This window comes from Macrobrachium rosenbergii, chromosome 50, assembly GCF_040412425.1.
Source record: "Macrobrachium rosenbergii isolate ZJJX-2024 chromosome 50, ASM4041242v1, whole genome shotgun sequence".
Classification (NCBI taxonomy): domain Eukaryota; kingdom Metazoa; phylum Arthropoda; class Malacostraca; order Decapoda; family Palaemonidae; genus Macrobrachium; species Macrobrachium rosenbergii.
This window is the reverse complement of record NC_089790.1, coordinates 26720039-26739007: the sequence shown is the minus strand read 5'-3', so window position 1 is coordinate 26739007 and position 18969 is coordinate 26720039. Positions and strand designations below refer to the sequence as shown.

At 35.9% G+C, this 18969-nt stretch overlaps 1 protein-coding gene across 11 annotated transcripts in view; it reads right to left on the bottom strand.

The window, feature by feature from the left end:
- Window positions 1-18969, bottom strand: part of LOC136832781 (unconventional myosin-IXb-like) — a 210523-nt gene that overhangs the window by 49198 nt on the left and 142356 nt on the right. For 7 of the 11 annotated variants that reach the window (XR_010851314.1, XM_067094322.1, XM_067094326.1 and 4 more), the window contains exons 21-24: window positions 16778-16900; window positions 9045-9312; window positions 5966-6159; window positions 3073-3305 (exon numbers count right to left, since the gene is read on the bottom strand). Coding sequence is in view for 10 of the 11 variants with exons in the window: in XM_067094322.1 (XP_066950423.1) it covers window positions 3073-3305; window positions 5966-6159; window positions 9045-9312; window positions 16778-16900 (818 nt within the window). In the remaining variant the exon portion in view is untranslated. The remainder of the gene's footprint in view (window positions 1-3072; window positions 3306-5965; window positions 6160-9044; window positions 9313-16777; window positions 16901-18969) is intronic. The other 4 variants (XM_067094328.1, XM_067094329.1, XM_067094330.1 and 1 more) reach the window with 1 other exon arrangement.

The window sequence follows — 18969 nt, the reverse complement described above, 5'->3', positions numbered from 1 at the left end:
TCAAAAATTCACCATAAATTGAAATATTGTGCTAGAGACTTCCAATTTATTGCAAAATGAAGGTAAATGATTGAATATTACTAGAATGTAAGAGTTTTAGCTTACAATTGCATTTTTTCGACCATTTCGGTCGAGTTAAAGTTGACCGAGAAGGTTGAAATTTTGGCAGTTATCGTGATTTATGTGAAAATATTTCAAAACTGATAAAAGCTACAACCATGAGCTATTTTCTGTTGTATTCTACATGAAATTGCACACATTTCCATATATAAAACTTTATGTAACTACTAATATAAAACGGTGCAAACACTACGACAATGTGACGAAAGAATTTCTGGTGCGGACGTAAGGAAAAAGTTTTTTTCAAAAATTCACCATAAATCGAAATATTGTGCTAGAGACTTCCAATTTGTTGCAAAATGAAGGTAAATGATTGAATATTACTAGAATGTAAGAGTTTTAGCTTAAAATTGCGGTTTTTGACCATTTCGGTCGAGTTAAAGTTGACCGAAGGTTGAAATTTTGGCAGTTATCGTGGTTTATATGAAAATATTTCCAAACTGATAAAAGCTACAACCATGGGTTGTATTTTGCTGTATTTTACATGAAATTGCGCACATTTTGATATATAAAACTTTATGTAACGGCTAATATAAAACTGCAAAAATTACGACAAAATGACGAAAAGAATTTCTGAAATTTTCGCCAAGTTACAGCTGGCGTAAGGAAAAGGTTTTTTTCAAAATTCACCATAAATCGAAACATTGTGCTAGAGACTTCCAATTCGTTGCAAAATGAAGGTACATGATTGAATATTACTAGAATGTAAGAGTTTTAGCTTACAATTGCGTTTTTCGACTATTTCGGTCGAAAGTCAAAGTTGACCGAAGGTTGAAATTTTTTTGTAGTCGACGTGCGGTACGTCCACTTGGCACCCAACAGACAATTTTAGTCGACGTATGATACGTCCAGTAGGCGTTTAAGGGTTAATTGCTAACCCCATCGTAATTGTAAACTCGAAATATCGTAAGTCGAATTATCGTAACTCGAGCACTACCTGTATTTGATAATTGTCTTTTCTTTATTATCCAACTTGTACTGATTTATGAGATATTTTAAATCTAAGATGAGGTGCTTAGCTACTGGGTTTCGTGTATTCTAGCCTAATAAATGGCTAATCCGGAAAAATGGCTAATCCGGCACCCTCCAGGTCCCAATGATGCTGGATTAGTGATGGTCAACCTGTAATAATAATAATAATAACAACAACAGAAGTGAACTGTCATACAATCAACCAGGCTTACAAAACTTATGGCTGACTAATTTCTTGTAATTAACAACCACTTACTATTTCATGCAAAAATTGGCATAAAAAATAGCAAGTACTGACTTAAGCAACCAAACCAAGAAACAGTTGTTTGTCAGTGATAGCGACTATTACATGTTTATTGAGGGTTGCATTACAGTTTTGACCTGTTGAACATTTGTTAATTCTCAATGGTGACTTACATAAGCAAAAATAATGGAGAAGGTCATAAGAATGTACACAAAACTGCCAAACATCTTGGAGCAAGTGAAAGCAACATCCAAAGTTCGCAAAATCATACCAGAATTCCACCTGAAATTTACTGCACTTATACATAAAGGCTAGATGCATTTTTTAAAACCCAGCTTTGTTAATTGACCACAAAATGTATCTATGTTTTATATTTCATTTTGTGAATAATGGCAGTAAGGATGTTGATAGTACTCACCTATCACATGGCAAAACACGGCAATGATGATGTCAGAACAACTAAATCAGCTGATAATCTGAGACTGTGAACATTACCAGAATGCAAATGGTGCATGATCACAACGTTCATATTGAGCAATACGATACCACATGCAATTGGATACAAAAAGCGAAAAAAGTTTAATGAAAATTTTCATTATTTTCAATACAGCTGCACTATTTGACATTTGCAAATGGATAACAGCCTCACTGGGAAGAACAGTAAAAGGAATGACAGGGGCTGCAGCTAGGGGCTGAGGGATGCTGCAAAGAACCTTAAGTAATGCCTACAGTGTACTATGTGAGGTTCACTGACAGCACTATCCCCCAAGGGGATTTAACTTTGCTCTCTTTACATCTGAGAAAGTACAAAGTATGGGGTTGCTAACCCTATGGTCATACAACACAAAACAGGAAAAATGCTATGGTTTTATTTTAACCCTCTGAGATTCTGATGAGTAGGGATCTTATACAAAATCATCCCTTGAGATTCTGATGTTAAATGACGTCTATGAAAAAATGAGCCATAAATATTATTGGGTAGCATAAAAATGATGCCTGGAGAGTTTTGGAATGGTTTATCTTCCATGCAAGTAGGTCCTGTTCAAAGCATATTACCATTAAACCGAATACAGTAATAATAAAAATCAAAATCTTTGCGCATTTTGCCTCATATTTTTAAATGTAAAATAATTGATGTAATATATATACACTTGGAAAGGCAATTCATCAAAGTTTTTATGGTGCTTAAAGAATTTATAAATAAGTACTATTTTGTTTATTTCTTTACAAAGAGCAAAATGTCTTTTTTTTTACTAACATAATCGTCACATCCTGGCTACTGTCCATAATTTTGGTCTTTGCATTTTAAAGATATCAGAATAAATTACAATTATTTGGTTTTAAAATTAGTGTTCTATCAAGAAAAACTAATTTACAGTGAGGAATAAAAGAAAATTAAATTACCTCTATGCTGAAGCAGCATGCTAGAACAGGGTGTGTTTTGCTACAGATTCAAATACATTAACAGTAAAAACAAAAAAGATTTGTGCTGAGACCAATAAAAAGAATATCCTAGTCGTAAGTCACTGACTTCTTGACACCAGGAAAGCTCATATATCCTAGTAATCATACTTTATCTGAAATAAGTTTCCCAAAGTATTAAGTCCCATTTCATGATAAACAAGGTGGATTATTGGACGCATGCTGTATAATATTAGGTTCGTCTTAGTAAGGGAATTCATGTACAATGGAAGTTATAATACTTGATGTAGCTAACAATGTGAATTTATCTTTACCTTTCTGGTAATATATTCCTCTAATCTTCTTAGTTCATGGGCATCTTTTATGATTTCATCTGACTTATCAATAAACTCAGAAGTTCTTGTAACACTCCATGTGTCATCTTGATCTATTCGGCGCTGCTTCTTAGCTGCAGGGCTTGCATTTTCTTTGCCTGCATGAGAAACTTCCTGGCATGGAATGGTAACTGAAGAATTTATACATCGAGAGTGGAAGACCTTCTTACAACCTGAGGAATTAGTGAAACTTTCAATTATAAAAAGAAAATTACCTGCTACAGATTTTTTTCTACATATGCAATCAAATACCACTCAAACTATTTATTCAAAATGTTTATAATGATCTTGGCTGAATGTTTTTAAATTAGTTTACAATACACAGATCTACTGGTACATGTCTAATATTACATGTGCTATATATATATACTAAAAAGGTCTACAGTAAACCCCCCCATATTCGCGGGGGATGCATACCAAACCCCGCCGAATAGCTAAAACCCACGAATACTTAGAAACCCTCTAAAAACACTTAGTACTACCTATTTTGATAGTTCAAACACAAAAAAAAAAAACTAAAAATGCTTATACAGGTATTATCCTACTTACGATGGGGTTAGGTTCCAAAAAACCCATCGTTTGTTGGGTATTTGGTACCATGTATACATAATAGCCTACCCTACACTATAAAGTATACTCTATACATACACAGTATAGTAATTATTAATATCAGCTAATTCTGGAGGTTAATGCAGAGTGACTTATGATAATTCAATACTGTACAAAGAGAAATTGAGTAAAAAAACAAGAATTAGCTTAGCCTACATTATGGTATTATCATATACATATACGGTAGCCTGGCGTACATTATACTGTACTCTATATTCACATCATATTATACAAACATCAACATAACAAATATGCATCTTTTTCCATGGATCTTTTAAAATGTTATGCCTTAATTCACTGTATCCAATAATATTGTAAATATTTTTATGTTGTGATCATAGCGATCAATGTTTTGGTTTGGAAATCGATTACATGATAAGTTTATTTCGCTTTATTTAACTCAGTTCAGAGCGCTTTCTTGCTTCTACTTAGCGTAAATGAATCTCTAGATACTTTTTTTATATGGGGCAAGGTTATTTTTCGTTATACGAAATATTTTTAAGTCAAAATATAACTTAAATACATCTCATTGTGAAATTAACTTAGTTATTTTTTCGTTAATTGATGACGGCTGTTTGGGGGCGTTTGTTCTGTGTAAAAAAATCAAGATTCCGTTCGCTATTTTCACTTGATTTCATTATAATATGAGCTTTATGTATTTATTGTTTATCGGCGTAAAAATAGCAGAAATGTGTTCTTTCATGCCCAGTAATTTTGATTAAAATACTTTCTCTCCAATTTTAATTATGGTTGAGTTTCACCCTTGTTGCCGACGCATGATAATTTATAGTCATTAACACCTTGAACACTGTTTTCTCAGCTTCAGCTATGACTTGCAGCTTAAATTTAGCAGTATATTTCCTTGCCGATCTTTTATCCATACTGAATAAGGGTATAATATAAAAATATATCAGTCCTATTCTACTTAACGTCATGCGTACTATAACTGTGGTAATTGTGTATTACCGTACGATGGTTGAAATACAAGCAAACTGGCTGCTGTTACCCGATTCGGTGATTTCTTGGTTGGTTGTTTATGGCTGTATGCATTTACGCAAGAGTATAACGCTACTAACAATACTTTTATCATTCTCTTTTACTTTTTTAACTAAAAGATGGGATAAAGAGATGGAGGAAAAGAAGTTGGTCTATTGTAATTTGGTCTCTCTTGCTGCCTGATTATGCTGCTGCCTGCGCCCACACGAAATTTAAAAATATTTTATAAATATTGTCGTATCGGTATTAATTGCTTACCCCATTGCAAAATCAAATTATCGTAGGCGAATCATCATAACTCGAGCATTACCTGAGTATTTTAATAGTTTTATCACAAAAAAGGGCATTCAGTCATGAAAATGAGATGAAAATACAGTAATTAGTGAATACTTCTCAGTGAAAAATACCGTGAATAGGGAAATTTTCAACGATTAATGTGTATGTATGTGCCATAGAGAAATCCGCGAATAGGTGAGTCCGTGAATCATGAGACCACGAATATGGGGGGTTTACTGTACATGTACTAATCACATAAGACTCTTAATACAAGATAATTAAACAATTTTAAAATCTTTTAAAAATTACTGATGATGTTCATTTTATGTGAAATTCAATGAGGGGGCTGGCAGGTTGAAAAATGACATAATTGTATATATATACCTATAGTATTTAAAAATCTATAAAAAGACATTTCATCACAATTTGTCCCCATCCCCACAAACTGGAATATACTGTACAATCTCTGAAGATGAATGAGTAAATTGGTATTTTACATTGAATGATGATTACAAAATGCCAGTTAGGATAGACTATTAATTACTTTATTATACAGAGTTGCTGTGCACAATAAACTATGCAAGAATCATGTATGCAACATGTAAATCTTCATTACTAGACATTTTCATTAATTATCAGAAAGGCAGATCCCACCTGCCCATTAATTTCACAATTTTGCTCATTTGCTAATGCTTGTATGGAAGTACACCACTTTATATTTAATTGCCACCTTTTTCTTAATAAACTGTTCCATAATGGCTTTCCCTCCTAGCTTTTGAAAGAAATGTATTAAATTTAGTTATAGAAGAATTAAGTCTATTAGTATATATGTATAATTTTAATAGAGTAAAGATCATAAATTTTGACTAGAATTTGCATGTAAAAATAATAATAACATATAAATATTGATTAAATGAAAAAATTTAACCTTGGAATAAGATAAATTTCTCACCTATGCACTTAAATCCAGAATTAATAAAGAAACTAGTAAAAGGTTTATCACATGCAGTACAGACTTCCTTCTTCAGTAATGTACTCTGCTTAAGTGTATGTGGAGTTTTACTCAGTATTTTTTTCAACTCGGCTTCTCCACCAGTGACTCCCAGAGGCATGGATGACGTCCCTTGTACACCAGAAGGCTCCATGCTAAAACATTAAAAAGATTAGGTGAAACAAATGTACTAACATATATGAAGAACTGCTATTAAAATTATTTACCAAGTGCAATACACGTCATCAAAATGTTTGATCATAAAGGATATGAGTCTGAAATTTAGATAGCAGACTGTTCAGATTCCAACAAACAAACTGTGTCATGTTACTGTAAGCAAGGGATGAGATATTTTTACAAGCCTAACTCTCAATCATGAGACATGATTTTCATCAAACATAAAATAATTCAGTTAAGTTGCAAACTTACAAGAAACCCTATCATTATTCGTGTACGATGGTCACCAAAATGTTACTAAGAAAGAACTTATTAAATAAGTCACCATGTGACAGACAAAAATAGAACTAATATATGATCCAGGCTTTTGTAAAAAAAATTCATTACAGTAAAAAATATATTTCCATTATTATTATTATTATTATTACTACTTAGAACCTATTCATATGGAACAAGCCCACAGGGGCCACTTTTTGAAATTCAAGCTTCCAAAGAATATGGTATTCATTAGAAAGAAGTAACAGGTCCCTGGGCCTCTCAATTGTCTTTTTAGGCCTTCCCATCTTCAGCTCAGGGGCAGGAAAATGGTCTCCCCATCCTTCTTGAAATGCTGAATGAAAATGTAAACTGAACAACAGAAAATGCCAATGATATGCACATTTCACTGACTTTTGTACCAACTTTGTGCAGATTTACCACTGATGATACATCCTCATGCAATGTGGTATGCTATGACATTATAAAAAAAGTGAAAAACACCAAAACTTATGAAAACGGGTGCCACACGGCAGCATAATACACTTGCAAGAACTTATCACCTGCACTGACCATGAAGCAATGGAGGGCAATGATGCATCTTACTGGGTGTGTAAAAGTTGGAAGATACCATGACATTAGTGCCTTAACTTTTAACTACTTCGATAACTCATTCTGAGGTTGAAACAATTTTTGTGAAAATACAAGGCATGAAAAAATCTGTGCCTTGTCTTTCCTTGTGGACTGTAAATTGTTGCATCTATATTCTTTAACTGGCATCAAAAGCAGTACAATTTCTTTCCTTTAGGTTTCATCAAGAGATGAGTGAATGGACAGGCATTTTGATAAAAATCATTTTGGTGCTATTTGTAGTAGTTTAAATATACACTGCATTTAAAAAAGTCAATTAACAAAACACCAAGCTGATTCGACACTACTGTACTACATTTGTGTGTGTGTGTGTGTGTGTAACTTAGGTTGTTGGCAGATCACTGTGTACCTTTTATTACTAAAACAAGCAATGCACTCACAAACAAATGCACACATAAATAGGTGGTAAAGTTTTGGTTTTCATTATACCCATATGTATTGTTGCACTTGGTTTTTTAATTACTGTTACATAAAGTGCTAGTTTTTTCAAGTCTTATTATTGTATTTAACCATGACTGGTTACAAGGACAAAGATACATCACACATATACATACACACACACATCACAGAGACTTCTGTAAAACGAATACCTATAATACATTTCTAATGTTGTTTGTTTCTTAACTAACATAATTATCTACAGAGAATTCCTATTAGAGAGTGAATGAATGAAGGTGTCTGTGACATTTTGTTCAGCCTACGGGTAGTTAATGATGGGTATATTATCATTGTCCGAGCGCACTCTCAGGCAAAATCAACAAACAAAGGCATACATGGTTTTCGTTTTTGATTTGCCTTTATACACATACACACATACAAGAAATGGGACCAGAAAAATGTGGTAAGAATTTACCCTGCACATTCTTCACACGTGGTGTCTCTTGAACACTCCTTCCCCCATCAGGTGATGCACATCAAATGAGAATCTACGGCAACAGGGGACATAAACTTACTGCAGGGCTTGCCCTTGCCAGAACAATGCCTAAATTCTGGTTTAATGCTCTCTTCCATTTTAGCCATAATCATTAAAAAAAATAAGGGAGGGGGGGGTCACACACATGTGGGAACCATGCAGCACCTTGGGAAAAAACAAAGGGTGCCTAACACACGCTCCTGAAAAAACACCAGGGAACACAGAAGGCACATAAGACTCTTGTCCTTCAGAAAAACACACTGGCCAACACTAAAAAGGCCCATTAAAAGGAAGGGGGGGGGGATCACCAACATAAGTGGATGCCACACTATCATTCCCTACAAACAAAGGCAATCACCACATGATTCATGCTCCTCACAACAGGTATGAACTATCTTTATCCTCAAGAAAAAGGGGGCACTAGAGAAACTCAAGGCATACAAAAGCGCACTCTGCTACGTAGGGGAGAAAATCTGGGGGCAACGACCTTGATGCAAAAAATTACGTAAAGCACACGCACACCCTATGGACACAAAGACAGCACAGCAAAACCAGGAGATAACTGGGTGAACATGATAAAGCGTATGCAGCTACAAACACAACGGAAGAGAAAGGCCAGTTCATGTCGCAGGCAATGGTACGCCTACTCGATATGATTTTGTTTTTGAGATGGTACAGTGAGAGCCAAAGCATGCCAAGAATGAGGAACTCCATTTACGAAAATGTAAGTTTGTATTCACACTGGAACAAATAGGTATTTGTGCTATGTTTATTGTTTATCATTTCTCTTTTATAAACATATAACCTATCACAATATTCCATATGATCAAATTATTTTAACAGCTACTTTGGTGCATAAATCCTGGCCAAGTAGTCTGATATGTAATATAACTCAATAGATTGTGAAGTGCTTAGAAAATCTAGGTTCAAAGGGGTTAAATTCTATACAACAATAAATGGTTGAATGCTACACAAAGTCAAGTATTACCTAAAGCACTGTAAAATTCAGCTATGCAGTGCATGGCACCTGAAATATCTACTGACCTTGGGAATCCCTGCACAACATCAGGAAGACTGGATGAAGGCTTCAATGGCTCTTTGGACCTTGGTTCCTTTTCCTGAAGATCCCAAGGTGGAACTGGAGCTGTTGCACTACTTGCACTGGAGCACCTTCCTTTACCTTCACCAATATCATCTGCTTGATCACCCAATGGGAAACTCGGATGAAATTCTCCAGGTGTCGTTGGTGTTTGTGGCTGGGACTCATATGACATGGCATCTTCACTCTCACTCATGCTACCCTCACGTTTACCTATAGAAAGAAAACAATTAAAAAACCTATTAATTAAAAAATTATTTATGATGGTTTGTAATCCATATTTAATGGTATCTTAGATACAAAACCAATATTCCATCAATAAAAAGTTTCAAAAGAACTTCTGCCTCAAAAATGTCTTTCTTTTGTTGAGTTCTACAGGTACATTACTTATAAACCACCTGGTAACCATAGGTCATTACCAGCATAGCTAGCAAGTGAGACTGTCAGGAAGAAAAATCTACCCATCATCTATTGGTTTAATCCAATTTAACACCCTGAATAATACACTAAGTATTACTATAATTATTATCATCACAGTTCTGTCAGACCACCAAGCTAATTTATTTAGCTTTCACAGGGCTGACATGAAGGATATGTTTTTTTTTTTTTTTTTAGTATTGAAAAGGTTTACATTTTATTCATCAGACTACAGCTCTTAAAAAATTTTATAGCTGGGTTAGCAGAAAACAAAAGAGATTCTGAGAAAAATCTTGCAATGATTTGTTTCCATTTTAGGTTATTCATTGAATATCCATGGGTCAAACGAGTGACCATTATTTAGATGTGTCAAAATTATTTTTATGTCTGTCCTTTTGATATGATGAATTTCATATCCCAACATTTGGTTTGATTTATTTTAATTTGTTACTGCCATTTTCACTGTTCCATATATTCTGCCATTTATTGATTATGTTGTAATGAGTTTTAGAGATGTAATATAATCACTAATAGGAATATCTATATATGATCTTATCATGGAAGCTGCAGCTTTGCTCCCTCATAGACTTCTTTGTTTCCTTTAATGCCTACCTGAGCAGGAATCCAACACAATTCTACATTTTCACCATCTTCGAATAATTTGGGATAAATCCAAGTGGTAGAAGAACTGGAAAGTTTTACAAAGCAATATCATTGAAACTAAAATTATTGCAAAAAGTTCAGATAAACTCATAATGAAGTTGCTTTCTGCATTTTACTTTTTACCTATTCCCTTTGGTCTCTCCCAGCCCATGTCTAATTTCTTTACTTTGCTTAAATTTTCATCTCTCAATTACACAATTAAGAATATGGCCTTTACACTTGCTCTTTGAGAATACAGAAATGTGATGCAGTGTTCTTGTAAAACTTATAAAATGGCAACACAACTGATGCTTCCTCAATGGCAAACTACTATTAAAGCAGAATAATGATGGAGTTGACTTGGAGTATCACCAGGCAACATGATTTAATTGGAAGCACTCTAGGATGCCCAAATATGAGTGTATTCAATGATCCTCCAAATAAAAAATCCACCATCTTGTGAAAATCTGGTCAGCATCACAAAGTGAAAGTAAACATGTTAACAACATTGTCAAAAAAGTTTTATCACAAAATTTGCATTATAAATATATTCAATAGCTAATTTATTAATTGGAAGAGTGCATCACACACAGTGATGCATCAAGTGCATTTATGTCAATCTAACATCATTGCAAGATCAACTATTACTGCATTGTTGTTCTGCATGACATCTACAACTAGTATACAACATGAAGAATTTCATGATTATGTTTCAGTTTGCAAAAGTCTATATCATCTCATATTCTATATGTCACATTATATGTTTTATTCTGCAAAGACTATATTACCTATCTAATTTTATAATTCATTTTGTCAGAGATATGTTTATACATTTGGTAACTTAATCACTTTGAGGCTCACAAGCTTTCATACGACATGCAATATTGTCACTTGTTCCTGCAATATTGTTGGCCTTTAATGCATATGTAAAAAACTACTTTTTCAATACTCAACCCTTAACAAAGCCTTTATTGTTCACACAATTTTAAATGTATATGCTATCATTCAAAGTTCTATATAATGCCAAGACTAACTTATGAATTATTCAAGCAAAGTAATTTTTTTCAATTAAATATTATGAGACTGGCAATATTCTTATTGGCATTCAATCTCTCAAATATACATTTAAGTATATCAAGTATTTTGATGCAGCAGTTTATTTTCCCCAAAATTTAGTGGTTCAAAACCATGTATGATGGCACATAAAATCCCATTTTTTCTCCAAAAAATAGCTCAAACAATACACCAGTTCTTATATGCAGTTAGGAATCTGGTAAACTACTGTTTACCCAGTTGACACAAACCACCAGTGCTTCTACCTTGTCAAACTCCATAATACTGTAATATTACCAGTATTCACTCAAATATCATCATTATTTGATACACTAATACAGCAGTAAGAAACAAACATGCTGAAACTACACAGTGCCTCTCTCTCTCTCTCTCTCTCTGTTAAAAAAATTTTTTTATAAGACAATTTCCTGTAAAAAATTTTTTTCTTATAAAGAATACACCATGATTGGCTACTTCCAACCCTTCCAGTCAATAGAATGTTGTCATGGATCAAGAGAGAGAGAGAGAGAGAGAGAGAGAGAGAGAGAGAAAAGAACACACACTAGTGACAAGAATCCGAACTACAAGCAGTGTGATTGGCTCCTTCCAACCCTTCCAGCCCATAGAATGTTGTGATGAAAGGGGGAGAGAGAGAGAGAGAGGGTGAACTGAGTTACGTTTACATCGGTACAATTACAAATGTTGGGACAGTTTTTTTTATACAGTACATATTACGATGATGATAGATCAATATTGAGGGATTTTACTTCAACATTTTATTGATATTTTGCTGTTTACATTAACATTAATATTTCAAAATTAGTAGATAATTTTTTTATCATAAAAAATGTATTTAGTCACGAAAATAACATGAAAATACAGTAATCAGTGAATATTACTCTACAAAAAATCTGCGAATAGGCACATTTTCTGCGAATAATTTGGAGATACGTTCCACAGAAAAATGTGCGAATAGGTGAAGCTGCGAATGCTGAACTACAAATAAGAGGGGTCGACTGTAATAATAATAACTGGTCATGGTCAGTGATGGAGAATAAACTAACTCAAGGCAGGAATGCCCTTTCACGCCTACCAATGATTACTTGGGGAATTACTGTTCACCCTTCTAACACCAATATGGCAATGGTGCACAAATTGACCAAATTCTCCATTACTCTTAGGTCTGTACTTCTTAAACATGCATCTGACAGCTCCTTGACTTTTTTTTCTTCTTTTTTAGTGCCTCATCACTGATATGTTGCAACTATCTGCCAAGGAGAGTTATGTACAGTCACAGGCTCCTTGTGAATTATTATGTTTCAATAAATTTCTCTCAGTTGACACAAATTTAAAAATTTTCTTCTCACCAAGGTATACTCCAGACATGGAGCCATTGGTAGACTATTGGATTATGAATTCTTGCTTCCCTACAGCTTTCGGCTCCCTTTCTGAATTACATTAAAATATAAGTTTTATTATTAACTAATTAATTTGATGCCTTATTGGTCTCATTATATAATTTTAGCTTAAATGGAAGGAATACTGCTATATACTAACATTTCGTTTTCTCTGAGTAAGGTTGTGACCTTGACTTGTGATGTTTCCCCTCTGCCACTTTCCTCATTATTTCTCTTCAATCCAAGTACATTTTTCTCTCAACTCCCTTGCTAAATTCCAATCTAGTAAATATTATTAAGAGATTGTAGCAGAATTCCCTCTCCCAATTAAATTTAAAACATCAGGGTTTTTTCATGTCATAATTTGATCCATCAATCATTGGGATCTGCTTTTCATGGTAATATAACACAACACCACAAGGGCAATGCATCAGAAACCCCATTAAGCAAATCTCAGCTCCTTCTTAGTGGGATGCCGAAAATATTTTCCCAAACTGGTTACTTTTATTATGCTAACAGTTCCAATATCATCTCAGTTTTTATCAGTATAAAAGTAGGAGCCATAATCTTGTATTCTTTGTAAGAATACTGAAATAGTTAGTGATAAGTTGAAGTAAAGTACCAACAAACAGTTTACATGGTTAGTATTCACACATGTTGATTTGTTAGACAAGTTTCAACAGCCTATGGATGTACAGCACTGACAAAGGGTGTTAGCCAGATAGTCAACAAGACACTGAGTATTAGCCAGACAGTTAATAATAACCATAGTGCCACCCAATATGACATATGTAGGTGTATTTTAATTTGGATTTTCTAGCCTAGCTTTCATTACAAAATAATCTAGCCTATATCTTCAAGAAAAACTTCTGCAACTTTCACAAACTACAATACTGGTAATTAACAATATAATATAAAATATAGTATCACCCATTATAGTTTATATATACTTTATGAGGTATTTTAATTAGGCTAACATTCAGTGTAAAATACCCTAGGCTGTGCATACTGGAAATATTCCTTCAAGTTTTGGAAAACTGCTTTTACAATACTTATGTTTAATAATTTCAAACATAGTACCACCCAACACAGCTTATACAGTAAATAGAATAGCATTTTCAATCTGATTTGCTAGGCTATCTTGCATTGTAAAATACCCTAGCCTTCACGTACAAGTACTCCCATACATTAAGAAAAAATATTTTCTTTTGTGGATTGAGATTTCTTTCTATTATTTGTTAAAGCATTTGATTCTAGTAACAGTAGCTCTGGTTTAATCATAAATTATGGGGATGATACCAGTAATTATATAATTAAAAGAATGTCTCCCAGTGAGCTTGTCTCCTGCATGGCTGTCACAGGCAGGGACTTGTAACCAAGTCAGTTTGTTTCATGTTCACGTTAGTTCCACTTATCAGATGGATATATGCAGTTTGCTTTCTACCATTACAGTATTCTTTTTTCTCCTCCCTTACTACAGGGCTGCTAATAGGCTAGACCCAAAGGTCACTTGCTCCACTGTACAATTGCATAACCCACTCTTGGCCAGTGGGGGTGCCACATACCACCTGCCATCGACATATCCTTTGCAGGCATAAGTTAAGTTTGGGTAGCCACCAGACATGTGGAAAGCAACCACCATACTCCCAGCAGCAGGCCTAAATGATGAAAAGGCCCAATTTGGACTAGCCCTTTGGGCAAAAGAGAATATATCTCCCCCACCCTCCCCCAGTCAAGAGCAGATTCCACAACAAGGTCAATGTGCCTAGAAACTGGGATCCAAGATCCCTTGTATGACTCCTCTGATGGAGATGAAGTCACTCATTTAGATAGCTGGCCCCAATACTGGGCAATACATGGACCATACCACTGTGCTCGCCCTACTGAACCCAGAAGGCCCAAAGGCACTGCCTTTTATTTTGCATGAAGGGGAGCTCTCCCATGCAACAACCTAATGTCAAGCGTGGCGATGTGGCTGCCCTGACCTAATCCATCCAGACACTGGTTCCATTAAGGAGATTCTATCTAAAGCCTGGTTCAAGTTTTGGAAGATCTTACATAGTATCAAGGAAGTTCTTGGTGCTGAGCACCTTATATCAATTACGTATTCTGCCATGAATTCAGGGCAACTTCAGAAAAGATTTTTTCAGCTCTCCAAAGAGAGACTAGAAAGTCCTCAAGAGCCACCAGTGCAGAGATTGTCCTCTTACAGAGTTATTCAGGTCCTGGGAGCAACCTGAAAAAAAAAAAAAGGCCCTGGGTTTAAAAAAGCTGAACCAGTCTCTTAGATCCCTTTAGAGTCAGATGACAGAGGCACGACCATTCTTCTTTTACAGGCCTTAAGGTTCTAATAACCCGATCAGTCTGGACTATAACCCTCTAAAGCTGAGAATCCTGAACACCAATGCCTGCTCCTGATGTTGTTACTGATAACCCTCGGTGGGATGCATCAATGTGTATCCCTTTCCCTTGATGGCAAATATCTCATCAATAAAAACAAAAAAAATGAATGAGATGGAATGTGGAATTTCAGGACAGCCGCTTTTCCAAATTCAAAATGGCACTTGATCCCTCCTTCAATAGGAATTCAGAAACTGGCAGAGCACCTTTTTCTACTTTAAAGGAAATTATGGTACCTCCACAATCCTAGAGACCCAACACCCTCTTTAGGTAACCCCAGCCTTCAGCTCCTTCAATTTTAAAACAATTAATCATGTAAAGGCAGAATTTAAGAAATTTGTAGTTACTGGGAATCATGAGCAAATGGCAGAAATAATGTCATTTATTCCCACTGTCAGCATCTGACATATCTGCAAAGAATGGGCAACACTTGTCCTTCCTTTTTAAAACACAAAAACTGCCACTCAGCTACCCAGCAACAAACTGCTTAGATGGGACACAACTTCTCAGTTCCTCGCACTGCTCCATCTTCTTTCCGTTTTCATCTCTCCCACTATCCTGGAAGAGACTATGAGGAACTCCCCGAGTCTTCTAAGACTGCTTTGGCTGCTGTTGCGAAGACCTTTATGCAGACCCTATGAGGGCACTCTACAACTTCATGTAGTGCCTAAGGACCCAAAAAGACAAATTGGCAGGCTATAGCATGTTCCTCCCCAATGTCATCCAACTGCTTAATTCCACTCACGCCCCCTTCTGCCATGCTCTCTCTAAGGACTCTGTTGTAACAGAGCTCTCTGGACAAGCTTGTCAGCAAAATTGTATGGTGTCTATTCTTCTAGGTAAGATGGAACCTGGGAAGCTATACTGTTCTCCCAGGAGTTCCACCTTCCCAAACCCAAAAAGCCCCAGTATGACCTGGAACCATACAAACCTCCTGTTGTCCTTAGGATATCCTCCAGCAACAGCAGACGAGGCAACAGCAACTACAGCGACTATAAAATTAACAAGAGCATCCATTTTGATAAGGACACAGATGTGCCTGTCAAATAAAAGGAAAAGCAACTTGGAATGGTTATTAAGGGCCAAAGATAAGTTAGAAATCAATATGACTCGCCAGGATGGGGATCTCCTACACCACCACTTGCAGTGAAGTCCTCCCTGTGGGGACATACATCACCACCAACAGGCTGGGGTGACAATAGTTCAATCTCTCCTTCCCCCCACCAACACCACCACCCCACAGGAACTATTTCCAACAACCAGACCCCTTCTTGGAGAAGTATGTATAGGAAGCCATGGGAAAAGATTTATTTATTTATCATCAAGCTCATCTGGGACCTCAGAATATGTTTTGGGACTGGATGTCTCTTTCCAGCCACACTAAGGCCAGAACAAGGAAAGATCCAGTTTATGGTGCCCCCATGACAGTTAAAAAAGATCCTTCACAGCTCAAGTCTGTGGTGGACCCAATCCTCAAGCTGCAACTAATGGACATGAAGACTGCACCAGTTGACTGCTGGTGACTCGTGGATCTGTATATGCATGCAGTTATTAGCAGGCTTTCCAACAATAACTGGAGTTTTTGGGATTTCACTACCATGAAATTTGAGGATAGATTTGCAGTGTACATATTATTACTGATATCCTCCTTTGAAAAGAGGAAAAAAAAAATACACTTCCAGGAACCACTTTCATTGATATACTGTATACTAAAAATTACAAAGAATTACATTTATATAAGTCTAGAGTAACAGGCTCCACATACTTACCCATGATCTTCTGAAGTGGCTTTCTAAAATGCTTTGAAATCTTTGGAAAATTATGAGATTCTTCCAAAATCCCACCACTTGACTTTCTCTCCAGAGGGTTATGACTTAGACACTCAGCTGAAGCTACACAAAAAAAATATAATTTGTTTTAAAACAAAATATTTTCAATTCTAGACCCCGTACTTTTACATAACCTGTGTTTCAAAAAAAAATCATCCACTGCAAGAAGCAACAGCTTCTGTGGTTCAGGGAGGTCGGCGCATGCATACAGGTCCCCAGCAGTCTATGGTAGTCAACTGAATCTTTCTCTATACAGTCTGACCCAAATGCAAAAGAGCAGTGGGGTCAAAAGGCAGCAATACCTTGTGAAGATGGGCTTATAAAAAAAAAAAAAAAAAAAAAAAAAAAAAAAAAAAAAGCTGCCTTTTTAAAAATTATTTGTTTCACAAAAAGCCAATAATTATTATAGAGCCTGAACATTAGCTTAAGTGGGGGGGGTGCACTGAGCTCAAGATGTTTTGACATAGAGAGGCTCCAAGAGAAAACAGGGGGTCAATATCTGAACCAGAACCTTATTTAAAACTTAAGACATTGATGAAGAGAGCTTCCAATAACATGCGCACTCATCACTTGGACTGTTACAGTAGAAGTCAGAGTCTGACCAAGTAACACTCAGTAAATTTTAATTCAATGCCATGGCAGAACAACGAAAACTCTTTGAGGGAGACTTTTCTCCTACTGAAAGTCACCTTAATTATACAGTAGTTAATGGTCAACTGCCTCAAACTCATGACTTTGGAATAAATTTACTCAATAAGCTCACAGGACAGGAGAGCAATTATCATACCTCCTCCCATCTAAATGAGGAACAAAGCCTCAACTTGCAGCTCTTTACAGAGTACAGGGGAGTTATGCTTCAAAAGATGTTGATTAAGGTCACAGAAAACAAAGACCTCAAAGAAAAAAATACTTGAGATGGTATCATGGATCGCAAAAACCCCACCTGAGCCAAAGAATTTGACAGAGGAGGCTGAATAAATCACCTTCTAGTTCTTCTGTTGCACAATAGAGCAAAAAAAATATTATCTGCTCAAAGAAGATGAACAGTCAAGAACAACAATTCATTTAAGCAAGAAATTATGGTTCACAAATATGTAAGACAGCCTGAACTTAAGGAAAATGGTGAGTTCAAGAAGTTTACCACTGAAAAAAGGATTTGTGGCACTGCAGGAACCTGATATGAGCAAAATGCTAACAAAAACAGGGAAAGGGCAGGGCAAAAGTGGACCATCAGTATCAGTCTGGCAAAAAGCGCCAGGTCAAGTGAGGATTTTGTCTCAAGAGGCAGCAAAGACTGAAAGATAAGCAACGGAAGTTGGCAAGATGTTAATGAGCAGCAAATAGCTTAGCAAATCAAGATCAATGGAAGATAATCTGGATTCAGGCATTGTCTATGCAAGGAAATACGCAATGAAAACAGGAAATAAAAATACACTCATGTGGCTTCAACTAACATTGTGCATGGAATAAAAAAAGAAAAGGTCAAATACAGGTGAGACCATATGAAAGTAATGAGGTAAGCACTTGCAGACTGAGGACACTGTACAGAGAAGCAGGAAGAGAGAGAAGAGAAGCAGGAGGGCTTGAGAAGGGAACAATTACTTCTGTTTAACGGGGGTAACAGAATGGAATGAGTGAGAATGACTGCTTACATAACAAGCCGCTGAACAATATTAATATCAACGCCAAAGACAGAAGTAAGGAGGGACTGGCCATGTGAGAGCAGAGAGCAAGCTTAACCAGACAGCACAAATACTCTATTGGCAAAGAACTGCTGCATATGAAGAGAATGAGCATGTATTAGAGAAATCAAATGACTGCATGGCTGATGGCTGAATAAGATCCATAAGCCTCATCAACCACAATGACTTGGGTGAGAAGCCTGATCCAAGTGAAAGAGCATTTGTTGCAGAAAGGCTTTTGCAGAACAAGCTGGGAGAGTGGGCATGATCAGACACCAATGTGGTCAAAGAACATATCTCCAACACTGTGACAGTTTAAATGAAGCCAGCCTTAGTGTTTAAAGCATCTCGGGAAATATGCCAGTGTAAGTGCAAATATTTTTAATAAACTGAAGTTGACAGCACATCAAACATTGTAAAAGCATGAAGTGTACACGTGCATAGTAGCAT